This window comes from Oryctolagus cuniculus, chromosome 14 (genome assembly GCF_964237555.1).
Source record: "Oryctolagus cuniculus chromosome 14, mOryCun1.1, whole genome shotgun sequence".
Taxonomy (NCBI): Eukaryota; Metazoa; Chordata; class Mammalia; order Lagomorpha; family Leporidae; genus Oryctolagus; species Oryctolagus cuniculus.
Window position 1 is genome coordinate 61,578,561 of NC_091445.1, and position 26,553 is coordinate 61,605,113.

At 45.5% G+C, this 26,553-nt stretch overlaps 1 protein-coding gene across 2 annotated transcripts; it reads right to left on the minus strand.

Annotated features, from left to right (window-relative positions):
- Positions 1-2,404: 2,404 nt before the first annotated feature.
- On the minus strand, positions 2,405-26,296 carry CAPSL (calcyphosine like). Of its 2 annotated transcripts, none has more exons than XM_008262119.4 (5): positions 25,923-26,296; positions 11,796-11,932; positions 6,566-6,743; positions 6,064-6,273; positions 2,405-2,768 (listed from the first exon to the last, which is right to left on the minus strand). In XM_008262119.4, exons 2-5 carry the CDS (start codon positions 11,930-11,932, stop codon positions 2,667-2,669), a joined length of 627 nt encoding a protein of 208 aa, XP_008260341.2. In that variant the 5' UTR covers positions 25,923-26,296; the 3' UTR covers positions 2,405-2,666. The 2 variants fall into 2 exon arrangements, with proteins under 2 accessions (XP_008260341.2, XP_051709795.2); XM_051853835.2 differs by lacking the exon at positions 25,923-26,296 and adding an exon at positions 15,329-15,570.
- Between the last annotated feature and the right edge of the window lie 257 nt (positions 26,297-26,553).

Sequence of the window (26,553 nt, forward strand, 5' to 3'; positions counted from 1 at the left end):
CAAAGGTTTGCTTTCCGGGGAGTTAGAAACTCAGATTCATGTTTTATGGATGGTTTATCCTGACAAAGCCTGGTTCTCAGAATGTTTACGTACTTCTGTCCTCCTACATAAAAAGCTGCTAATTCCATCTTAATTTCTTCAGCATGTTTGTTTATTTAATTTTCTAGCTGGGGTCCAGGATCAATAGCTGGTGTTGCCACGGGATGTTTTGGAGACTTTTTGCTGTTTTTTTTTTCTTCTGGCCCAAGTGCTTACTTTTAAATTTGTAAGTGGAGTAAGGGTTTAAATGTTTCAGTTAAATAAACAGAATATACATGCATAGATTCATTAGCAAACTATGTTTTTAATGACTCTTCCCTGTTCCTCCCCACTGCTACAAGAGTAAAGGTAAATATTGAGTAATTCCTTACTATGCCAAAAATCATAGGTAACAAAAGTGCGAGCATCCTTGACTATTGGTTTATGACGAGGAGATCTTATTTGGTAGAATCTTGCTGTTAGGCCCAGAACCAAGAAGAGAAGCAAATGAATGTGACCAAACATATTGTTGTGACATATGGTTTATCTGAAATCAAATAGCTGTGCCCTGTGCCCCCATTAGACAGGAAACTCAGTGCCACTCAGGCAGACGAAGCTGATATCTTCAACCCAGTACCTACTCAGAATCACCCACTTGCTCTATTGCCCCAGTTAGGCTAGGGCATGAGTCATATCCAGAATCAAGCAGGAGGCTTGAAACCCGCCATGCCCAGGAAACAGGAGACCCCTCCTTAGCCACAATCTGAAAGGTGCAGGGTGCCAAACACATGGATAATGTGAGTTCTTCATAACACCTGGTGCTTTTTGGCCCATTCATCTCTATCTAAGCCCAGTGGAAAGCCAGACTTGTATAACTAAATTTAAAAATAAAGCAGTGTTCTATGATATGGGAATGTGCCCATCTTCAAGTAACAGGGAACCTTTTCCAGTCTGTCATCAAGATAAATGAGAGCTAAGCTTTTCAACAAGAAACAAAGTAGTTTCCTCTTTAGTGACTGTTGTCATTCGCATCTGACATCATCGGCTTTCACAATTTTTAAACCAATGTATGTCCTGATCTCAACTTCCACATCTGTGAAATAATAAGTAAACAAGTGAGTACATATAAAACATGGCAAGTGTGTTCATCCTCTAAATCCAAAGCTACCTAACTGTATAAGAGCTTAAAGAAGACCATTACCTATGTCCCCAAAACAGGGAATTAATACATCCAGGGACGGAGGAAGCAAAAAGAAAGGCTTCCCAGAAACACAAGGCAGGTGGTCACTGCCTCCAGCACTGTAACCAGGGATTAGTCCCTGTGTTTTTATCTCTGGCCACAGGCACAGAACACAAAGAGGAAGGGCTGTATTTTTAACATCTGTCTTCCTGCACCAGGGGCTTCCTTTCATGGGAAGATTCCCACACACCAAAAATAGGAAGTCAGACCTCACTGCTGGGGGAGGTGGCTTTGAGTCATGAAGTGTCAAGATGGAATCTCTGCACTGGAGTATGCCTGGGACACTAGTCCATGCCAGTCCCAATCTCTTTGTCCTTATGGGAACTTCAGTGATTGGCTGACCCTAAGGAAGAGATCACAGCCCACCAGGTGAAGCCCCTCTGGTATAGTGTGTCCGTGCACAGGGGAAAATCCAAGAGCACAGCCCAGTGTCAAAACTTTAACAGCAGGAATTCCCTGAACAGTCTTGGGTCAACCCTTACAGCAGACTTTTAAATGACCAAAAGCGGGTGAGTATTGTATCAGAAGTGCCAGGGTTCAAGTTCCAGTTGTTTTTTTGTGCAATCATATCTGGAAAATAGACCAAAAATAATCTTATCAAGTCTGGCTTCCTGCCAGTGCGCATCCTAGGAGCCAACAAGTGAAGGTTCAAGGACTTGGATCCTGCCACCTGTGCGGGAGGCCTAGATCGAGTTCCTGGCTATTGCGGGCATTTGAACAGGATCTCTCTCTCTCTCTCTCTCTCTCTCTCTCTTCTCCCTTTAAAATAAAAAAATTAATTAATCTACAACATAAGGGACTCCCCCTCAAAATTCCATTTTAAATGGAATTTGATTTGCCAAATCAAAGCTTCCTTAAACCCTGTGCAAGGAAACTCAAATTTCAGTTATAGAAATTGAGGCTAATGTATGATATCCTTCTGGTCCCCAAATGAGGAAAAAAAAACTTTAAAATTCACAATCAGTCACAAAAATAAATTAACTCTGTCATCTAGAAATGTCTAGAAATGGACTGGATACAGGAGGTATAGAAAGACTGTAGCTGCATGATTAGGGATTACACAGACAATATTCAAACTTTCATTAATAGTCAAAGAAGAAACCTAAAGTTCATTAGACATCCACATATATCCACCACACTTGTTAATTCCAGGAAAATTTGACTGATGTGGTTTTATTTAATCTGTATTGCAGAGCTAAGAAAACAGCTTTAGAGTAGATAAATTCATAATTGCCTATTTAGTGTCTTTATTTCTGTCCTTTTCTCAGCCCCAGAAAGTGCAGAGTGTTGACATGGAAAAAACACTGTGATGAACATGAAAGCAAATATGAACTTAGTTTCTGAGCTGAGGTTTAATCATATGGAGCCACGCGGCTGTCCCCAAGGCCTCGTCCCTGGGATCATGCATTTAGAGCTTCCAGGCGGTTCTCATCATGACGATGAAGTACACATCCGTGTCAATGGATGCACTTACACCTGCATAGTAGTTCATAAATTCCTCAGGGGTCACCTGCAGCAGAAATGTTAGAAACAAAAGGAAACTTGACTCACTCTTTCAGTGGAGGCCCATCTTCTGTACCTGTAAGTAGAAGGACTTAATTTTTTGGGGGGGAGTGGTTTGTGGTCATAGCTGAGAAATCAATCAAAACAAGAGGAAAAGAGAAGCTGACGAGGGCAGAGAAATTGGCACACGGGAGGTGAAGAAGAAAGTCTTGAAAATGTCCCAGCCAACCTAAATGGAGAGTAAGAACAGGTCGTCATCTTTTCCTCAAAGCAGGAACCCACCAGTTTTGATATGTGAGACTGAAATGCAGAGTAAGGAACCCATACTCTTGAACTGGAGTTAAGGTTGTCTCTCTGTGACACATGAGAAACAACATGTCATGTCCTGTGTCAGGATAAGAAATGTTTTACCTTTTACAAAACCTAGTTCTGTCCTGTGGGCAAAGGAAGAAATTCTTAGTCAAAAATGCTTGGGCCTCATGCTTTTCCAAGATACAAATTTTTCACTAAAAACATAGAATGAGCAAAAACTACCTCCTATCCCTACTTCCCTTCCCACTTTAGGTTCTCTCTGCATTCTACACCTATATCTGTCTCTTGAGAACATCAACTAATATAGGATTTCACATTACTTTGCTTTGGAAAAGAATAAAAAATGGTTACCATTCTTCCTTGTTAACAGGTGTACATAATAGGCATATGTCAAGGCAACCATATTGGCCAACATGATAAGCTGCATCAGGGAATTGCCCTCCTGTTGACCCACCCCTATGGCCAGGCAATTCATCCCAGAGTGTGAATCTACTTACATGGGAGAATGCAAACACAGTAATGATGATTGGGAAAATCATCATCCTCTAGTTAGCTCTCAATTTTCAGTGCTTAAGAGAGATGAAAACCATCATGAGAAGGGAAATCCATAGATAATTCAAAACCTCTTTCTAGTTCATAACAGCAAACTTTTCTCACCATATCTTTGGGAATATGCCTACCTCTTCTAAGAATCATAGAATCTAATGGACCCATTTGTTTTTTGTTTGTTTTGCTGAAATTCTGTGAACAGGAAAAAATTACAGGCACAGGATCCACAGTTCAGTTGTTTCCCTTGTACTACCTTCTAGCTACCCTTCTCAAAATCAGTGAAAGCCATTGGGCTTGACTAATAGTTGAGCTTGCTTATCCATGATCTGTAAACACAAATAAGTAAAAAAAAAATGCATAGGGCTAATTATTCTCTTTATAAAAGAATTTGCCACAAATTTCCACAATCAACAATTTCTTGTGCATTTAGCATATGATTCAATATTTAAATTTTGAATCACACATTACTTTTCTGAAACATTTTTATGTTGGTTAACGGAGATATCTCTTGAATGCCTTTAGCACAATGTCTAGTTGATAAATGTTCAATAAATGTTGCCCAGATTCATTGTCATGCTAAGTGAGGTTCATGTGCACATTATACTCAGTAGTTAAAAAGTCAAGTCTGAATTTTTTAGAGCTAAGAATCTCAAATATGAGTGTGCATAGGAGTCACCTGACACACTTATTAAATATGTAAATTCTGGTTTTCACCCCCACAAAGTCAGACCATGTGGTTCTGCAGTGCAGTGCAGCCAGCAATCTGCATTATTGATACATCCCTCCCTCCCCATGATGATCACAGAGTTGGGTTTTGTTGCAGGGTCTGTGGTATTCAGGTGACATTAAGGGCTGGAATTGCTTTAAACTCAATAACCTCTATGAGTATCTTGGAGAGCTTAATGTGTTTGATTAACATAAATGTCAAAGGGGCAGGGGTGGGGACTTCAAATCAGCTGAATCACAACTGACTATTTCGAGCTGGGTTAGAGAAAGGAGCAGCTGAGTTCCCCTGGCAGCGAGGAGGAACCACCTGCAGAAAGCACGCAAAGACACCCTGGAACCCAGAGACGGTTGGGCGAACGTGGGGAAATGGCAGTTGGCTATTTTTCCACCAACATCTCAGAGATCAGAGGCCAGAAATACTGGGAAAAAAAATCATACAGTTCAGTGACTTCTGTCCCCAAAGATTTGACAGCCCCACAGGGTCTAGACAGACTTCCTTTCATCGACCTCCACAATCCCTCAGCCTGAAGAAGAGGGTGCTTCTCCACCTCTGGCTGGAGGTCAGGAAATGCCTGGATCCGATCCCCCACCTCTTTCTAATACGTAGATCTCATCACAATGTGTCGTGCAAAAGGGGGAAATCCCTTTCAGAAGGAGAAGCCTGATTTCTTCCTCCCCCAAGCACCACCTCTTCTTCCCACCCACTGTCCTCCTGATCTTGACCTTTGTAGTAAAAGAGTTGGGGTGATACACTCTGGGGTGCTGCTGCTGCTGACGTTGGCCATGAAGAGTACCCCACTGCCCAGCATCGTGACTCTTAGGTCACCTCAGAGCAGAACTGACTGGTTTGTAAAAGTTCTTGTATATCAGTGTGCCTGCATCGGAGCCCCAGCTCTGCTCTCAATTCCACCTTCCTACCAGTGAGCCCTCTGGGAGGCTTCAGGTGACGGCTGAAATAGTTGGGCCCCTGCCACCCACATGGGAAGTCTCCATTGAGTTCCTGGCTCCTGGCTTCAGTCTGGCCCAGCCCCAACTGTTGTGGACATTTGGGGAGTGAACCAGTGGATGGGAGACCTCTGTCTGTGTCTATCACTTTGCATTTCGAGAAAATAAACATTTTTTACAGCCATAATTTTTATGGCTATTGGTAAAAGACACATGACAATTCCAATTTGAGCCAGACATAGTTATGGAGATAGACAATTCTTTTCCAGGCTATGCACTTGTAATGGGAAAAAAATAATTTAATGGAGATAGAGAGGTCACTTTTCGTGCAAGCTCATGTCAAAGCATGTCAAAGAACAAATCAGGCTAAATTCTGTATTTGGCATTCTCTTTACCAAAAGCTGCCTGGAAGTGGCAAAGGCAGTGGCAAGTGATGCCCAGAGGGACGAATGTGGAAGGCACTGAAACTCTCTCCTGTGAGTCCATCCCAAAACAAAAACGGTTCCATTATTGTCTTATTTTTAAGTTAAATCTGTTTTACAAGACCTGGTTCATTAGGATGTGGCTAGTTGAAGCTGACTGTTTTATCAAAATACCACATCCTCTAGATAATGGGTAGTTATCTGAATGTGGATCCCCTACCAATGTACGTGTATTTATAATGAATGTGTTAACAATGCGTTGAGATGTTTAAGGCTTTGGATCTATTGCATCCTGGCAGTTTCAAATGGGATAGAAGGAATTCCCCTTAGATTAAGTGTTTTACTTACCACTCCATCTTTCTCATAAGGAGAATCAAAGTTATCCAGAAATTTCCGGAATACTTGTTCCTCTGACCATTCTCCATTTTGGTACTTTGGATGGTGTTTTGCGTTATACATCTCACGAGGGTCTTCAATGGTTATAACGCCATCTCCAGTCTTGTCTAACTTTCTAAAAGCTTGCATAATTACCTCTTTTCTGGCTCTAGACATCGGAGGCTAGATAAACAGGAAAAAAAGCATATTCACAAACATACACAGAAAATGAGCTTTTCTTGTATTATATGTGAGGAAATACCATATTCCCCTCAATGATAAGAGATAGCACGATGGCATGTAATATTAGATGATATGCATAATGACTGCCTCAAAAAGTCTCTGAACCTGGCCACAAGGGCCTGCCCAAACTCCCCACAGTGTACTCACAACTTCTGAAATCAAACCTCAAAATAGCCAATGCAAACCACATGAGAGCCAAATTTGGCAACATTTGATTCATGGGGACACTTACTCTTAATGTGAGAAGAAATTCATTGAAGTCTATCACTCCATTTCCATCTTTATCAAACCTCCGGAAAAGCTCTTCTGCCTCTTCCTTTTCCATGACCACCGCGTAATCATTTAACCCTTTCACAAACTCTTTGAAATCAAGGGTTCGGTTGTTGTTGTCATCCATAATTCGAAATGCTCTGAAGAAAATATACACACAAAATAGAAAAAAGAAACCCCACAAATGACAGGTATAAATATGAAGATTTAAAAAGAAAATCATTCTCCAAGGTTTTCAAAGGAAAATATAAATTCTTCTCTGCATCCTTCCTTCCAAAATTGGAAACACACACACACACACACACACACACACTGTATCATTCTATTTATATAACAGGGAGCATTTTCCAGGCCTCCATTCTGCCTAACAGACCCAAGGGACACAAAGTTTTTCCATCTCCCAACTAAAGGAACATAGAAAATGTAGACAGTTACTTTTAATACCCTATTTACCCTGTTTTCCTCTAAAACCTAGCACAGAAACACGGTTTCTCATTTTTCAACATATACCCACAGACTGCCCAAAATGTACAGACATGGTATTAGCTCTTCCCAACAGCTGTGCCTAATCACTCAAACCTGGTACCCACAGCCCTCTCTATGAAAGAAATTATACATTCCTAACTTCTACTTGTGTTTACTTGTGGTACTTGAGATCCTTCCACCAACTTCATCTTACCCCATTGTGCTCTCACTGTCCCCAGAACAGCCCTGAGAACTTTCTGATTTGCTGGTAGTCTAACACCTAGAAAGAGTTCTTAACTGGAGCTTAGAAAAACTGGGCTTGAGTTCCAATTCTATTACTAAAACTAGCTGTGTGACCTTGGGAATAACAGGTAACCTCTGGGTCTCAGTTTTCTTTAAGGGATGGTTTATCTTAAGTTTCCTATTAGTTCTGGCAAAAATCTGTAATTCTCAAGTCACAAATTGTACTTTTCTTAAATGTGAAAATGATAGCCCCTTATTCACTTGTATTTCACACCTCATTTGAAGAACAGGAAAGCATACTTTGAGTAAGGGAATAAAACTGGAACTCAGGCTCCATGAGGGCAAAAACTGACTGCTTGTTTGTTGCTGGATGTTTATTAAGTAGTAACCACCCTATCAGTGTTTGCTGGCTGCTTGACTTAATGAATGAATTACCTAATGAGCACATAGCAGTGCTACAGTAAGTAAACTGATTAGTTTCCCTGTAAAACATAAGTAAATTTGAAATAAATAATTTATTATTAAACCACTTGGATCAGGGTATTTGGCCTAGCAGTTAAGACACCTGCAGCCCATATCAGAATACCTGGGTTCAATTCCTGATTCCAGGTTCCTGCTGATGTCAACCCTAGGAGCCAGCAGTGATTGCCTGAGTAATTGGATTCCTGCCACTCATGTGAGAGACCTAGATTGAGTTCCTGGCTCCCTGCTTGGGTCCTGGGCTAGTGCTGGCTGCTATGGGCATTTGAGAGTGAACCAGCAGATTAGAATGTCTCTCTCTCTCTCTCTCTCTCTGCCTCTGAAATAAATAAGTAAACTTTTAAAGGACATTATGCATTATATACATTGATTGGGCAGTAAGAATATGCAAAATGCTGCACTAAAGTTTGTGATGGGGGATTCAAAAGGGAGCAAGACTTCATCTCCATCCCCAATAAACTTAGAGAGAAGCAGGAAGAGAGGTAGGGGGAGGGAGAGAAAAAGAACGAGCACCATCAGCAGTTAAGAGTAAAGGGAGAAGGAGTGCATTCCAGATCAAAGCAGTTTTTAGGGGATTCTTGAGACAGCGAAAGCAGCTGGAGGACATCATGGAATTCCAATGGGAAGCTGAGTTAGTGGCAGAATAGGAGCAATGTTAAATGTGCTCTAAATGCTAAAGAGTTTCAAATTCCTTATTTATTTGGAGGCAGAGAGCACACACATGCTCCCATTCACCGGTTCACTCCCAATATGCTTACAACAGCCCCTGACTGGACTGGAGATAAAAACCAGGAGCCAGGGACTCAATCCACATCTCTCACATCAGTGGTGGGAGCCCAGTGACTTAAGCCATCACAACTGTCTCCCAGAATGCACATTAACAGGAGGCTGGAATCAAGAACTGGTATTGAACCCAGGTACTCCAATGTGGGGTACAGGCATCCCAAGCAGCATCTTAACTGCTACATCAAAGGCCTGCCCTTATGTTTAATTTAAAAAAAAATAGTTGAGTGGTTTTCACAAGTGATATCCTCCGAATAAAAGCTTAAGAGAACTCTAGCAATGGCAGGAATGAATGACAAAAAGCATGGAAGCAAGGGAACCAGCAAGAATACCATATGGTGAGAGTCCAGGGGAAAGATGTGAAATGTTTGCACTTGAGCAACTGAAGTAAAAATAAGAAAAGAGGGGCTGGCGCTGTGGTGTAGCAGGTAAAGCCATCCCCTGCAGTGCTGGCATCCCATATGGGCACTGGTTCAAGTTCCAGCTGCTCCACTTTCAGTCCAGCTCTCTGCTACAGCCTCAGAAAGCAGTGGAAAATGGCCCAAGTCCTTGGGCCCTTGCACCTGAGTGGGAGACCCAGTAGAAGCTCCTAGCTCCTGGCTTCGTATCAGCCCAGCTCTGGCCATTGCGGTCATTTGGGGAGTGAACCAGCGGAATGGAAGACTCTCTCTCTCTCTCTCTCTCTCTCTCTCTCTCTCTCTTTCTCTGGCTCTACCTCTCTCTGTAACTCTGTTTTTCAAATAAATAAAATAAATCTTTAAAAAATAAATAAAGAGATTGAAAGATAAAATAGAAGTAGAGGAGTCAATCTGAGGGGTTAATGAAGGTAATTCTGAGGTTTCCAACCAAAGGAAATGTGCAAACTGATGATAGCATTAAAAGGGTGGGTGCTGCAGGAGAAGTTGTGTTTGCAAGAGGGCAGGATGAATTTTTATTTGGCTTTGGACAGTAAGCCAACTAGGCAGAGCTACTCACCATGTCATTGCTTAGGTGGGAAGGTAGTATTCTTCCTGATAAAAGGCAGAAGTAGGGAAATGAGTTTGGCACTCAGGAGAAGATTCAATGCCAAGAATGTGGCAAGGGGCCAGGGTAAAATTTAGCTAACTCAGGAGTAGGCAAGATGTATAGTGAACTAAGGATATTGGCAACAGAATCTTGGGAAATATCTACATTTATGAGGTAAGTGGAAACTCCAGCAAAAGAGCATGCACTGCTAAAACCATCAGAATTTGCTGTCAAAAACTGAAGGTGTCAAAATGATGGAGGCACCCTGACCTTGGCCAGAATAAAGACTCGAGATAGGATAGAAAGTTTGGGCCAGGAGCCCACACTTCTCAGGATATTGGGAGTCCTGGAGGTTGGCAAATGGTAGGACTTAGCCTTCAAAAGAAATATCCTTCAAAGACGGGATTTATGGGGAAGGGATAAGTGAACAAAGGTGGGGGACTATTACCTGGGACTGCAGAAGTGCATTTAGCCCTCAAATGACTCTAAGAAGTAGACAAGAAAGGGAAGCTTCTACTTGCAGAGAATTAGGGAAGGCCAAGGACATAAAGGAAACAGAGGGCACAGTCCAGCAACAGGCTGAGGATGAGATGGTGTCTGTTAACACAGATTGGTTCATGATGGAAGGGCTGATGTAGGTGCAGCATGAGAATATAAAGATGACACAGGCAGGATGAAAGAAGTATGACTGTAACCATATTGAATGAGTGGGCAGGGGCCGGCACTGTGGCAGTCCAGGTAAGGCCACCACCTGCTATGCCAGCTTCCCATACGGCCACCAGTTTGAAACCCAGCTGCTCCACTCCCAATCCAACTCTCTGCTAATGTACCTGGGAAAGCAGTAGAAGACAGCCCAATAGGCCGGCGCCGCGGCTCACTAGGCTAATCCTCTGCCTTGCGGCGCCGGCACACCAGGTTCTAGTCCCGGTCGGGGCGCCGGATTCTGTCCCGGTTGCCTCTCTTCCAGGCCAGCTCTCTGCTGTGGCCAGGGAGTGCAGTGGAGGATGGCCTAAGTGCTTGGGCCCTGCACCCCATGGGAGACCAGGAGAAGTACCTGGCTCCTGCCATCGGATCAGCACAGTGCGTCGGCTGCAGCTCGCCGGTGGCGGCGGCCATTGGAGGGTGAACCAACAGCAAAGGAAGACCTTTCTCTCTGTCTCTCTCTCTCACTGTCCACTCTGCCTGACAAAAAAAAAAGAAGAAGAAGAAGAAGAAGAAGAAGAAGAAGAAGAAGAAGAAGAAGACGGCCCAAGTCGCTGGGTCTCTGTACCTATGTGGGAGACCCAGACGAAGCTCCTAGCTCCTGGCTTTGGCCTGAGCCAGCCCTGGCCACTGTAGCTATTTGGGAGTGAACCAACAGATGGAAAACCAATTCTCTCTCTCTTTCAAATAAATAAATAAATCTTAAAGAAGAAAGAAGAGGAAGAGGAAAGAAAGTGGGCAAATCTTTCCATTGCACAGTGACAACCTAGCCCTCAGAGTCCATATACCCACAGTCCAGGCTTGTGACAGAGCCGGGCTTGACCTCAGAGTTGGGGATCCTCAAAGAACTATCCCAGGTGCTCCATTTCTCTCTTGAGGTGAAGCCCTCCACGGCCTCCCGCCTGGCCCATGGCAGGCACTTGGTGTAGTTTGCTATAATGTGCAGAACTTGCCACCAGGAGGCATATAGTCTCCTTCCCCTTGGGTTTCCCAGTCCCGAGAAACTTGCACTATCAGTAGTCAGGATTACAGACCCTAGCAGCTGGAAGATCCCACACCCAGTGAGCTGCCAATTCTCCAACAGGCAATTCCAGTGTCCCTGGAAGTGAGTAAGACATGGCTGTCTTTGGGCAGAACTCCAGACTCTGCAGTTGCCACCAAATCACTGCTCCTACCTTCCTCTTCCAACCAGACTCCATTATCACAGCTACAGAGAGTGTGTTCCTCATTGTCCCTCTAGGTACCTCTACTCCCTCCTCACATATCTCCCTACATCTAAAGTTGTCCCAGAAGCTGCACTCTCCTGTAGCACACATGGGCCTTGCTGAAATTGGATCTAAGAGCCAAAGCGTGTCTAAGGGACCTCAACTCTTCCAAACTCTGCAACTCGCAAACAAGGAACTGAGGTCCTTGGAGGAAATCACGGGCCCAAGATCACACAGTCAACATGAGCCTCACAGGACGTGCCCTACCTTTCTACCCACTCTTCCTACCACCTCACAGCAGGGTCCTACCTGCCAAGTCCTTTGATGCCAGCAGAACCCCTGGCCAGGCACTGCAGTCGCAGTCTTTCAATGGGGTCAGTGGCCGTGGTGAGCTTCTTCTTGGCCTGAATCGCCATCTCTCGGTCATGGCGTGCTGTCCCTGCCATCTGAGAAGAGGAACCACAACACAATGATGGAGTTCAGTCCTCACCATCTGCTTGTGCCTGAGCAGGGCGACAGTGGCCTCACTAAGAAGCGTATTTACGCCTAGCTCTGTCATCAAACTTCCCAGGTGCAGTCTCCCAGAGCCTGCAGTGCTAACTATGCCAACTCTGCACCCGGCATGTTTATTACCTACATAGCAAGTCTTGAAAACATCTGTTTTCTCTAGCCTGGAAAGACTGTTAAACCCACAGCCACTTCCTTATGGCCTTTGATTTTTCTGGAGCCTTCCTCCTGCCACAGAAAATAAGTCCAATTTTTCTATGCTCCCTTTTTTGAACCAACATGTTACGTTGTGTTCTTTTATTTCAATTTCTCCTTTTTCCCTTGACCTTACATTTAATATTCTCTTTGATCTAGACATTGATTTTTATTGCTTCCATCTTAAGATTCTCAACACTTGAGCCTTAATGATTCTTACTAGTAACCAGTGTGTTCCCCTTGATGAACAGGTTAGTATCCCATTAACACCAAGCAAAATTATCAGGGCATAAAAAAATGTTAAGTAGATACCGTCTCTCACCTGACAAATATACATAAGATTTCTTTCTTCTCAGTGCTCACTTGTGTGTTTTAAATATTCAGAATTAGGAGCAAAAGTGGTGCAGAGACAGGCTACCTCCTGAGTGTCACCAGAAACGTGCGCACTGGTGCAGCTGGACTTCCTTTTCAGAAACTGCACAACAGTGCGAAGAGCACGAGGCCTGGCTGGAAAGCTGTGTTCTAGTGCTGCTTCTTCCACCAACTCCTAGTGACATCTGAGTGACTCTCGGGGTCCCCACTGGCTCCTCCTCTGTTAAGCTGAGGGATTGGATTAGAGGATCTTTAGATTCCATCCCAGCTCCCCAAACCCCTAGTCCTCATGAGACCACTGAACCAGTACATGAAGATTCTAGAAGTTACCTTAGTGTGATTTGTAAGTGCAAAGACCCAGGAGCAAAAGGGCTTCAGAAATGTGCAGACAACAGCGTTCCAGGTGCAGAAAACCTGGCATTAGAGAGGCTTTACCCTTGACGCCAGGGCTCCCTCTCTGACAAAATCCCTGCATCAAGATGGAATTATCTTTATCAAAGATGGTAACTGTAAGATGTGTACCCTCTCCTATGACAAGGCTGTCACTCTCTCATATAACCTCCCAGATGTCCCCTGCAAAGTACCCATTACCTACCTTTTGGGAGAGTTCTCAACCCAAGGCCAGAATAGACAGTTCAGCAATGCACATACACCCCTGGGCCCACTGAGCATCCTCCCACCAGCCAGTGTACAAAATCCCTCCTTCCTGCCTTTCTTTCTGGTTCCCACCACACAGATAAAGAAAGGAGCCCTTCCTCCCAGGTCCCTTGATGCCTAGGGAAGGAAAGAGGTCTTCACCTAGCTGAGTCCTGGTGCCTCAGTCCATGCTCCACCTACAGCAATGTAGAGTCTTCCTCTGTTGTCCCAGCACCTAAAATGATGTCCCTGGAATTCCAGGTGGTGGCACACATGGCCCTGAAAGACCTCCACTCCATCTACTTCAAGCCTATATGGAGAGCATCCATTTCTCATCCAAGAAAGACATCTGCAGTTTTCATTGGTTGCCTTCATGACAGTATTAGCTTTCTTAAAACTGGTGTTTGCCTGTTCCTATTTTGTCACCTGATCTCAAGCTGACAATTTCCAGAGTTCATCTCCAGCTTCTAGCCCTAACTCTACCCTCACAGAATCCCTCATCCACAACCAGAATCCTGAGTTCAAGTACAAGAGCAGCAATCCACTCATCTAGCCATCCTTTACTTGTCCTTGCCATGAGCATATTCTGCTAGTGACACAGTGCCTCTACCCCATTCCACCTCCTCCCCTGCCTCCATGGAAGTAGGAACTTCTCCTTCTCTAAACTCATCTCAGGGGCTCACCCCTTCCCAGAGTCACTGCTGTCTTTCCTGCCCATCTGCCTTGCTCCTTGATGCTTACCCAGTGGTCGTCCCATCATCCACCTTCTCTTCCTTCCCTATGAATTCCCCCCTTCCTTGTACACTTTGCTGTTCTTGCTCTGGCTTTTCCATCTTTAACAACTCCTGGGGAATGAACACAGACATAGTAGGGAGGGAGGAAGATCTGAGACAGATCCAGTGGCGCGCTCTTCACCCATCTTCAGATCATAGTAAAGGCATCAGTTGCTAACATACATCGTGCCCCTGCTGGGTGGTAAGCGTGCATCCAGTCCTTACAAGAACTCTGCTTGCTGAACTTGAAACAGGGACTCAGATACACACATACATACACATATCTACAGAGGCATCATTCACAACGGGCAATAGAGAAGCAAGCCAAGTGTCCATCCCAGGATGAAGGGCTACACAAATTGTGGTCTATGCATCCATACAGTGGAACAGTATTAGACCATAAAAGGAGTGAAGTATTGACACATGTCACCACGTGGATGAACCCTGCCGACATCACACTGAGTGCAACATGTTGCACATTGTGTGATTGCATTTCTATGAAATTTCCATAATGGTCAAATTCATAGAGAAAAACAGTTCATTAGTGATCACCAGGGGTTTGGGGAAGACAGGGGGCAAATGGGAGAGGCCACTTAATAGATCTGATGCTTCCTTTTGGGTGGTGAAAATATTTTGTAACGATGCGGATCATGGTTAGACAGCATTGTGAATGTACTATGCATTGCTAAATGATTAACTGTGTGCTATGTGATTCTCATCTTAATTTTTAAAAGATTATATTTTAATTAGCTATATACAATCATTATACTATAAATACATAGGGGTGTGTGTGTGCTTCAAAACTGCATATTGTACAGAGCAAATACAATTTCATCTGTCAATTTAAATAAATAAAATGTTTTCCTGGAACACAGTGATCTTGGCAAATGGGTTAAAGCAAAAACACCCATGAAGTAGTTTCTACTCGCGTTAGTATTTTGCAGATCAAGAAAGTGGGGTGCTGACGGGGCTGGCGCCGTGGCTCACTTGATTAATCCTCTGCCTGCGGGGCCAGCATCCCATATGGGTGTCAGGTTCTAGTCCCAGTTGCTCCTCTTCCAGTCCAGCTCTCTGCAGTGGCCTGGGAAGGCAATGGAGGATGGCCCCAGGTGCTTGGGCTCCTACACTCACATGGGAGACCAGGAAGAAGCACCTGGCTCCTGGCTTCAGATCGGCGCAGCACCGGCTGTGGCAGCCATTTTGGGGGTGAACCAGTGGAAGGTTCTGTCTCTCTCTCACTCTCTATATCTCTAACATGTCAAATAAATAAATAAATAATATAAAAAAACATTTTATAAAAAAAGAAAGTGGGGTGCCGAGAAATCAGGTCATACAGCAACGTGGTGCTCAGTAACTCACCCCCTTGTGTTTCAGACTTGCAGATGTGGTAGTCTGCTTTCTGTCACTGTAACCAAATCCCCGTGGTCAGGTAACGCATAGAGAATACGCACTGATCCGACTCATGGTTCTGGAGGCTGGCAGGGCCGGCATCAGAGGCGAGTCCTTGCTGCTTCACCGTGTGGCCAGAGGCGTCTGAGGGTGGAACAGAGCAAGCGAGCCAGCTCCTCGTCCAGAGCCACCAGGGCCGGCCCATGACATCATCTCATCCTGATCCCGATCGCCTCCCAAAGGCTCCACCTCCAACACGGTTGTCACATGAACTTGGGGATCAAGGCAGCACTTGAGCTACCGGGGGCACATTCAAGCCATATCGCATTAGCAACGACTGGCCCAGAGGTTCTGGCCAACATCAAAGCACAGGGCTTCGTGCACCTACTGTGTTTGTGAAATGATGAATAAGAAGTTCAGAGCACAGTGTGACCCGCTTTCCCATAGGAAAGAGGATGGAGCCCAGAAAGACAGGACCCGGCGCCCAGGATCCCACGCTGTGCTGCACCACGGCTCACCCACCTGCGATGATGTGGGGAGTTGCCGCGGGCACCCTTTTTAATCACGCAGTCATCCCATTCAACCAACAAATAGTGAGTATTTACTGTGAACTATGTCCAAGGCACTGTGCTTGATTGCGCAGGGTGCAGGAGCGTGAGGGATGAATCAGAGAAGCAAGCCCCGGGAAAGCCAGAATCTTAGTATGTTTGAATCCTAAATCCCCTATTTAAGAAAAAAAAAAAAACAGACGCTTCTCTGTTCCCACACACGTGTCACTGACATCCGAGTGCCACACTGCGTGTCCCTGGCTCCAGAGGACTCTGAACACTAAGGAGCCCGCATGGAGACAACAGAGCCCGGCAAGGCCAAGAAGGGGCTGCCCTGCGGATGCCGTGCCCACAGCGCCACCATGTGGTGGCTCGACGTCTGCGCATTTCACCTCGGGTTGGTGGATTGCTTCAACAAACGTGGAAGAATTGAGTATGTTCCCGTGCTGGACTAGCTAGGTGTGGCCCAAAGAGGGGACAACGTGCTTAGAGGAGAGGGGTTCAATCCCACGACTGCACTGCAACAAATCCCAAGAAGGAGGCTAACCCAGCTTTGCAGTGCACCTTTCTGAATAGCTCTAGGAGGAGGCGGCGACCAAGTTTAATCCTAATGAGAGGAGGCAGCAAGGAGGCTGCGGCTGTGGAGTAGAAGGAAGAGGACTGTGGATTTTAGACAGCAGGTGTGCCAAGTGCTTAGGTTGAAGTGAAAGAGAAAATAGAATAGAAAAAAGGTGTATTTTAATGATTGGAGAACAGGTGTTTAGAGGGGGATAAAGAGTGGGGAGATCGGGAGGAGATGGAGAGGGGAGCTCTGGGGGAGAATGGAACCAGGCTGATAAGCAGGCACCACAGTCTCAAATAGCTGTGAGGCCACAGTGGGGTTTGGAGTTTGAGCTGAGAACATTGGGAGACTACAGGGAGACCCTTGGGGTGCAGGGAACTTCTGGACAGGGAAATGAGACAGACCAACCAGTAGGATGTTGTTGCATTCAACCATGGGCAGTGTGGACAGAGACAGGAAAGGACACTCACTGTGGAGGTCTCAGGGCTGGCATTTGACTGCTGGCTCCGCACTCCACCCCACTGCAGTGGCTGATGGGAAGGGACTTGCACAGAGCTATCAAATGTGAAGGCCCAAGAATTGGTGCCCAGGCTGAGTGGAGCCACTGGGCAGCAAAGGTGAGGGAGACCTTGTGGCTGTACAGGCTGCCTCCTGTCACTGCCTTGTGCCAGCTTCCCTGCCATTGCCAATGCCATCCATCTGTCTGGACTTCGAGAATCTTTGCAGGATAGAAAGTCAAAAACTGAGAACACATGACTCCTCATGCTTATCTATAGGACTTAAGGACAGATTTAAGCTGAACCTTAAGAAGAGGCTCAAAGACCAGCCGTCTTTTTATTGGGTTGTCTTTGGTGCCCTCTAATGGCAGAAAACTGAATTACACACCTCTTTCTCCCTCTCCCTTTCTTCTTTCTCCACTCCCACCTACCCCCTCCCCAACCCATCCCTGCACCGGGTTAAGTTTCTATAGTGAAATCACAGAAGTGGATCTCCTTGCTGAAGAGTCAACCTTAGGGATCGTTAGTAAAAACACCATAAAGTGCCAAGGTCTTCCACACCCTTTCTTGCAAAATCTCAAGCCACCCCACTTCCTCTCTAAACTCGCATGGGCTTTCGTTTCTCTGATGCTACACTCCTGGTTTGCCTTTTTTAGAAGAACCATGCTTGCTTGGAAGAGCCAAGGAAACGACAGGTTTACTCCACCCAGATGACCTCTGGAGAAAAGGAGAGCGAGGCTGTGCCAATGTGAGGAGGGAAGGGCAGAACTGGGTGACAAGGGTGCTCAGCGAAGGCCACGGGGGAAGAGAGGAGACTGCTGAGCAGGGAAAGCTCCTCTCTGGCTGGCAGGACGCTCACTGCGATGGTTGGATGCGGCTTGGTCAGGCCTGGGTTTCCCCCAGTCTCTCTCTCTGCCCCACTGCTTGGGTACTGAGACGTGGGCACAGGAAGTCACACAGCCCCAGCCCCCGGGCAGAGCAGTCCAATTATTCCAAGTGCCTAGTGCACCCCTGATGCCATCAGAACCCATTTTCCCCACAGCCAGACCTTATAATGATTTTTGCGGTAAGAACATTTTCAGGCTTTTTTGTAAACGTTAAATACCTGTGCCATTCCATTGACCATTTTCAATAGCAAGAGACCTGGAGTTGCTTTAACAGTTCCGTGTGATTTTAAAACATTCTGCCATGCAGAGAGAATATAGGAGAAAGTCGATATAGATAGCAGGTAGCTATTGATTGAGCCAGTAGGACTTCCAGCTACCTCACAGGACTGAGAAAACACACTGGCCTGCTCTCAAGTTCTTACCCAAGTCCAGACTTTCCCCTTCTCTGCGGGCTCAAGGTTGATTCTGAGCACTGAGACCAGTCCCTAGGGGGCACAGCAGTGAGTTCTCAGGTCTTACACTGCTTTGGCATCCATTTTGAATACAAGTTAAGCTTTTTAACTTTCTCCTTCCAAAAGTAGTGTTCAGACATGCTTGACACAGTTTCCAATTCTACACCCACTCAACTGGCTCAAGCTGGTGGCTGGAGATACAGACTTACAGGCATCTCTCCCAGTAGCACACTGGGCTCCCTGCCTCCCTGGGGCTTCCTGTAAGCAGATCATTCAGGCCTTTGCCAATAAACATAAAGAGACCCACACCCCATTCCCTAATATGAAGATCCTTCAAATAGTTCACAGGAAAAGGATAGAATTAAAAAATACGTTTGTTTTTGGTGCAAAAATATTGAGATCTATGCAATTTTTTTCATCATATTTATTTTCCTTGAATTGTTGGAAGATCTTCCTATGTGCTGCTGGTTTCCTCTCTCTCTCTCTCTCTCTCTCTCTCTCTCTCTCCCTCTGCCTGACTATTCACTCCTGCCACACATGACCTGGGAACAAATAGTCACCCTCATGTCTTATTCCACCCTCCTTGCCAGGCATCTGTAGGTAAAGATCTTTGAGCTTGTTTCTGATCGTGGTGCTGTTTTTGAATTTGTATCTTCCAAAGACACAAAAGATCCTGGAGCTCCCCTGGCTGTTTTTTTTTTTTTTTCCCGAGGAATGTCAGGGAGTATGCAAGACCAGGCTCCCAGCCCCAATGCCATGGTCAGGCAAGCATAAACTGGACATGCCCCAGATGCTATGGTCTGGCTGTGGTTTGTCCCCCAAGGGTCCATGTGTCGGAGCTGTGGTCCTCAGGGAGGCATTATTGGGGCATGGTGGAACCTTTAAAAGTGGGGACTCACAGGAGATCATTGGGGCCCTGCCCTTGTGAAGGCTAAGGTAGTTCTTGCCAAGGGTTTTTTATCAGAGAAGCGAGCCTGGCCCCACTGCCTCTTGTTCCAGCTCTGATTACATGTTCCTGCACTTACTCCATTGTTGCCCTTTGCCCTGATGTGACACAACCCAGAGGGTCCTGCTGGGAGCTGAGGCAGGGTCAGAGCCACGCTCTCTTGAACCTCCAAAACTGGGAGCTGAATAAGCCTCTTTTCCGCCTAAGCAGCCTGCCTCAGATACTTCATTACAGCAACAGGAAGCTAATACATCAGATGAGAGTCACGGGGCCTCTGCCGGGTTAATCATGTTTCCCATGCAGAGGCCCCCTGCTGCAGGGTGGACCACCAGGCGCGAAGCTGACTGCTGGGTAAAAGCAGTGTGCCTGAAAAAGGCAACTCCGGACACACACGCCCAGTCCTCCTCCACGCCCTGTTGGGGCAGAGCCGCTAGCTACACCACTAATGGAACTCCAGTTGTGAAGAAAATTGCCTTTTAAAATAGGGACATGATGTGATTTTCACGCTCTTTCTCTCTACTGGGGAGCTGGATGCAAGGCAGAAATTTTGCTTTAGACTCGGCAGACCTTTTACTACTTGAAATGTCATTTTCAAATGAGAGAAATCTACAACAGACCATGTTTGAAAGATATGGCTGGGGACATTTAGGCCATCTGCACTGACTTTTATCTGTTACTGCCACAGGGCAAATGGAAAATATCCACAGTTTCTCAGTAAGTTTCAGGTTAAAAAGTATCCTTTTTGGAGCCAGCGTTGTGCACAATGGGTTAAGCCATCACTCACAATGCCAGCATCCCATATCAGAGCACTAGTTTGAGTCCTGGCCACTCCACTTCTCACTCAGCTCCCTGCTAAAGCACCTGAGAAACCAGCAGATGGTGGCCCAAATTCTTGGGCCCCTGCCACTCACATGGAGACCTGGATAGAGTTCCTGGCTCCTGGCTTCAGCCTGCCCACGCCTCAGCCATTGCAGTCATTTGGGAAGTAAACCAGCAAATGGAAGACCTCTCCCTCGCTCTCCCCTGCCCTATCTCTTTCTGTCACTCTACTTTTCAAATAAATAAAATAAATATTTTTAAAAGTACCCCTCTAAAATAAATAATGGATCCCTGGAGTCTTAGCTCACTCATGCTGCTGTAATAAACTTTCACAACCTGGGTAATTTAAAAAGAATAGAAATGTCTTTCTCACAACACTGGAGGCTGGGAATTCCAAGTTCAAAGCACGAGCATGCTTGGTGTTGGGTAAGGATTGCTCTCTCTGCTTCCAGATTCTTAAAGACTGCACCCTCCGGACGAGGGAAACACAGCGCCCTCGCATGGTGAACGAGACGGAAGGGCAAGAAGAGGTGAGCGCTGTGGAGGCCTCCTTTTGGACAGCCTAATCTCATTCACACGGAGGAACTCCCACAACCTGCTCTCCTACAGACCACACCTGTCCATATCACTGCACCAAGGATTAGGTCTTTTTTTAATTTATTTTATTTTATTTTTTTTTGTTTTTTACAGGCAGAGGGACAGTGAGAGAGAGAGACAGAGAGAAAGGTCTTCCTTTTTGCCATTGGTTCACCCTCCAATGGCCGCCACGGCCGGCAGGCTGCAGCCAGTGCATCGCGCTGATCCGAAACCAGGAGCCAGGTGCTTCTCCTGGTCTCCCATGGGGTGCAGGGCCCAAGCACTTGGGCCATCCTCCACTGCACTCCCGGGCCATAGCAGAGAGCTGGCCTGGAAGAGGGGCAACCGGGACAGAATCCGGCGTCCCAACCGGGACTAGAACCCGGTGTGCCAGCACCGCAGGTGGAGGATTAGCCTATTGAGCCACAGTGCCGGCCAGAATTAGGTCTTAATACGAAGTTTGGAGTGACACACTCAAAACAAAGCACCAGGTACTGCAAACAGCCTAGCAGGTGACCAAGAAACGAATCACTAGTGATAGCCCCCTGTCTGTCTTCACGCGCAGGCAGGTGGGGAGCAACGTTCCGTGCAGCCGAGTCCTCGGCAAAGGCTTCACGTCAGCAGTGCTGCCATCGTGAGACTTAGCTCATCGGGCCCATCTGAGCTCAGTTCAGCTACAACTGTTCTCAGCACTGACTTTGCAAGCACCTGCTCCCTCTCCCAGTGATGTGACAGAGCAGTGGCTCCCAACCAGGTACAATTTTGGCCCTCAGGAGACATTTACCTATCTCTGGAGACATTTTTCGGTATTTCAGTGGAAGCTGGGGTGCGTGTTCCTGACATCTAGCGGGCACAGGTTGACATCTAATGGGAAGTTGCTGCCAACTTCTAAACAGTCTGTTTTTCAGGAGTTATGAAGCCTAGAAGGGATTTCAAACCCACCACAAGGACAAGGCCCCCTGTCACTCTCTTAGATGCAGGGAGAGCCGCATTTACCCTTTGGTAGCTACTACTCACCAAAAACCACTTACTGAGTAACGATTCTTGCAGTCATTTCTAATGCTTCTTGTGGAGTCATGTGTCTACCTAATTTTTATTCTGTAGCCACTTAGAAATACAGCCAATCATGTGCTCCCTAAGTGCTCTCCACGGATATTTCAGAAAACTGAGAAACGTTAATGGCTAGAAATCCAGTGTCACGGTGCCAGCATCAGGGTAGGTTGGTTTATCAGTTACTTTTTTCCCCAAAAATCTTTTATTTAAGGAATACAAACTTCACACATTTCATAATTACACCTGTAGGAACCTGGTGATTCTTCCCACTGTACCCGCCCTCCCACCTCCATCAGTTATAAATTGTCCATATATCAACTCCTGAAGACAGAAACAAGTCATTGTCTTGGAAAATTATAGAGGTTTGCCTTTTCTCTCATGTTAAGGCAGTTCAAGTTCTATCCTACCATGGCTTTTATCCCCAAAGATGCCTAAACATACCTAATAACCATAGCAGCTCCAGTCATTGTACCCACACTCCAGGCAGCAGAAAATCCAGTGGGGTAAAAGACAAGAAGAAAGAGATCTTCCCAGATAAATCAGCCCCTGTGATGCGATTCCCAGAAGGTTGCACTCAAGTTTATATTTAAGTAGCAAACCAAGATTCTGACCACACACATAATCTTTTACATACCATTTCCCCAGGGAACCTTTGTAAATTAGCCATACCATTTTAGGGAAAAAGAATTCTTTGTAAGCAAGGAGCCCCTGTAGTTGCCACAGAGCACTCATACATAAAAATGGGAACAAGCTTCTTAACTATCGAATCCAACAACATCCATTATTCCTACTATGGGTTGTTAGTTACTGGGAAGCTTTGCCTTCACCTGCCTCTGTGTGGAGAGCCCATGTGTGACACGTACAAGGCAGAGCCTGCAAAGAAAGTGCGGGCATCTTCAGTCCACAGGCACGGCCCTGCTCTGTCAGGTTGCACTATACGGTTTGCAGAATGTGGGAAACTTTATTTCTGTTTGACTTCAGATGATGAGATGTAAAATGGGGTGGGGATGGGACAATGTTCAGACTAGGGAGGAGCAGTACTCAGACTGGGGGGTGGTGGAGACAAGATACTGGATGGCCATGGAGTGGTGGCCAGCCATGTGTGGGAGAATCTCCTGCAAGCCTGTCGCACACAGATCAACACTCATGAGATCAGGACAACCAAGGGAAGGTGACCTGTGACCCTTTCTTCAGTTTGCTGACTTGTAATGCTGTCTCCACCCAACTGCCAAGCCTGTTTCTGAAACACAGAAGACTGCTCTTCCGAACCTGGAAATTTTTCTTTTATACAAAAGTGTCCGAGATGAGAATAAAAAGGCAAAATATTACAAGGGAAATTCGGTCGGGTAAAGCCGTACTAAACTCATAAATTAACACAATTAAACAACAGTTGAAGCCAAGAGTGTTACTCTGTGGACTAAACACCCTTCTTCTTTCTCCTGCACGCTTCATCACCACTGTAGGTCACAGTGAGAGAGGTTGGCCCTCATGGGACCTTCCCCACAGAGCCACTTGGACTTTCGTTGGCTCCTTATTCCATTGTAAATCTTCTTGTCTTGATGGGCTTCTCAACAACTACCTTCACACTGAGCTGAGTGTGGACTATCCAGATTCCTCTCCCAATCCACTCTCCACCCCCCCAGCCGTGTCGCAAGAGGTTGACCTCCGGAACGGCACGGACCGGATTTCCTGGCCCCCGGGCTTCCAGTTGGTTCCACCAATAGAAGGAGAGCAGAGGGCAGGAGGAGCAGGAGGTTTGGCTATCTATTTGCCTGGTTTCCTCTCTGCAAGCTGCAGTTTTTTCAGCCACCGCAAGCACTCACCAAAGGCAGCCCTCCCTCCCTACAGCAAGGCTCTTGTTGAGGTCTGGTCATTCCTCCCCTTCTTGCTCCTTCATGACTCTGGGAAGCCCCCCCTCTTTTCTGTGGCAGGATGGGCATCTCAGCATCCCTGACCCAACCTATATCCCTTAGCTTTTTGCAAATTATCCATCGTTAACTCTTATCTGACACCCATTTGCTGCCAAGACACAGGTTAAAATGTCTTTGTTCTGCCTGGTCTGATTCTGTATAAGGTGCTATACTTCTCCTACAGTCTTCTTAAATGGAAGCACTTCTTACCCCACATTCTGAGTTCTAAAGAACCTCACATGCATGATGCCACCACCTGCTGGTCTCCTCAGAAAATTCAAAATTCAACATTGACTGTTTCTGCAGCATTCAGGTCATTATTCTAACTTGATTGCAACCCTGTGTGACCTCTAGTCTCTTGCATGTTCACTCCACCCATTTCCTCTGGTATCCATTCTACATACTATGCCCATCATTCTGACCACTCCTCACCAGATACCCCTTGTTTTCACTCCCACAGCCTCACTGATAAATGCCTAACTTGGCCCAATTGGCCAAGCCCTTCTTCTGAAAGACAAGCTGTTAAGTGCAGCTGAACAAGCCCACATGTTAAGGTGGATGGGGGACACTGCATTTATTCTTTAACCCCCACTGGATCTCCAGAAATACTCAATTTACTTTTCACAATGCTGACCAGATTCTTCTCACAGTCTTCTTAAAGGCTAATTCAAACATTTGCTGGTCTCCTCCACATCTTGTCTTGAAAGTCACAGAAAAAAAAAAAAAAGCCACCAGATGTGAATGAACTCACTCCACCCTCCTCCAAGTCTGTGAAGCTCAGTATCTGGCTGAGCTCATCCTGACTTTGTCACCCATCCCCCTAAGTATTGCTGAACTTCCTCCCATTTGAGGAAGCCCTTCCACCTGCAACATAGAACCCAATCCCTCTCGAACCCTTGGCCATCATTTATGCTGTTTCTTTCCTTTCCATTAGCTTCTTCCTTTAGATTCTGAATCCATGGTGGTCTCTCAATCCTAGAATCCCTGGGGATGTCACTCTTCAAAGTCAAATTACTTGAAGCAGTCTCCATTTTCTCCCCGACTCATTCATACTTCAGTCCTCTGCAGGGATCTCCACTTCACCATCCAATGAACATAAACTCAGTAAGTTGTTGCTAACACAACTGCCAGCTTCAACAGCAATTCTTAGTGTCTAGTTCACTTCTCCAAAGAGTCAATCCTATTGATTGTGCTTCCTTTTTGAAACTCTTTTCTCTCAATGTCTGTGCCTCTAAATTCTGTCTCTCCACCTTCCTCTTGGTTCTATCCTATTTTGTTTCTTCCTTGTTTTCTGCCCATTTCTTTAATGCTACTCTTTCAAGTCTTTATTTATCTTCTCACTCTCACATTGTCCCATGGCACATCAACTATATCCATCTCTATAATTCTTACTCCCAAATCTTTATTGCAATACATGCACTCTCCTGAGCACTGTGTTTATGTTCAGAACTGCTTGCCCTAGTAGACTAAAAGCTCCTTTAGAGCAAGGGCTCTATCCCTGGCATTTCCTATCCCCATGTCATCAGCACTTCACATGATGCTATTAGATTGCTATTAAAATTGGTGAGTTCCATTGTTATTAGATAATAGCTATCAGAACATAAAGACAAGTGAATGCCTACAATTTAAATCTCAAATATTTAAAATTCACAATAGCAAAATAAGGGGATTTGTGTGGTTGTTAAGAAGTTAAGGAAAACATTAGAGTTCCAAAAACAGGAAATAATTCCATCTACTTAATATGGGTTAATTACAGTCTAGAGAAAAGGACCTGGGTAGATGATGTTGCCGTGTACTAAGGTCCTTCCCAAGTCATGATTTATCAAATGAAGTATTTGATACAGTTCTGAACAAGCCATGTCAGTATACCTTGGTTTGGATTCTGATAATTATTCTGATTGTAAGTAGCTGGTTCAGCAGGGAATAGCAGACTCAGCACAAGCTTTGAGTATCACACAAGGTAACGTCTGAATGAAAGCTCAGTCTTCTCACTGTTTTGTGGCTTGGTGATACTGACGCTCAGTTTTACGATGACCATCAGAATTGAGACAGCAACTCACCCAAACACTTCACATTTAATTTACTGACATTCATTCTGATGTATTTTTGAACCAAGCATCTCTGCAAAGATTATAAAAGCCTCTCTTAGAACCAAACTAGTTCCTCTAAGAACAGACAGGCTAGTGTGGACTTCTCCAGTCCAAAAATTCTCATCAACTTGTAGGTTCTCTTTTTACAAAGTAACATCTATTATCTTCTTTACCTAGCTAAAATAGAACAAAGGTGATCAAATCAACAAAAAACACTGATTTACCTTAAATGTCAACCTGTTGCCTCCAGTTGTTTGGAACTGAAACTATGGACGCTGTCTCCTGCATCTGGGAAATCTGGTCCCCTCCCCTGCCCTTTTGCCTCCTCCCTCTTACCTGTCTTCCTCAGATCTCCTGGTCCACCCTCTTAGTGCTAATTGGTCAGCCTGGGAAGAACTGCTGCAGACTCACAGCCTTATTGGCCCAGATCACAGTCAATCCCTATTCTGGGCTGGCCTTTTCTCAAGTTTACACTCCTGTTGCCTAGGAAATCCCAGTGACTGTGAAAGCTCAAGCTGTTTACCCTGGGAGCGAAGCCAGCCGGAAGCCTTGCTCAAAATTGTTTGGTTTCTACAATGGTATTAAAACTTGTCACCCGTGTTTTATCTGCTAATATTTAGCAACTTGTCTTACATCTTTTAGGCAGCCCCTCCCTTCCTTCTGTTGTCTCCACTTATTGCTAGGGTACTTTATTACCAGGTGAGACTTAAATCATGACTCTTGGGAGCCCGCAGATGTAATTATAGGTGCTTCAAGGTTTTTCCTGCTTCTCTGCATTGACACACTGGTGTGGTGCCATTTCTGCTTTTCCCATCCTTGGTTTCTTCCCTCCTTTTTTCTTCTCTTTTTTACTTT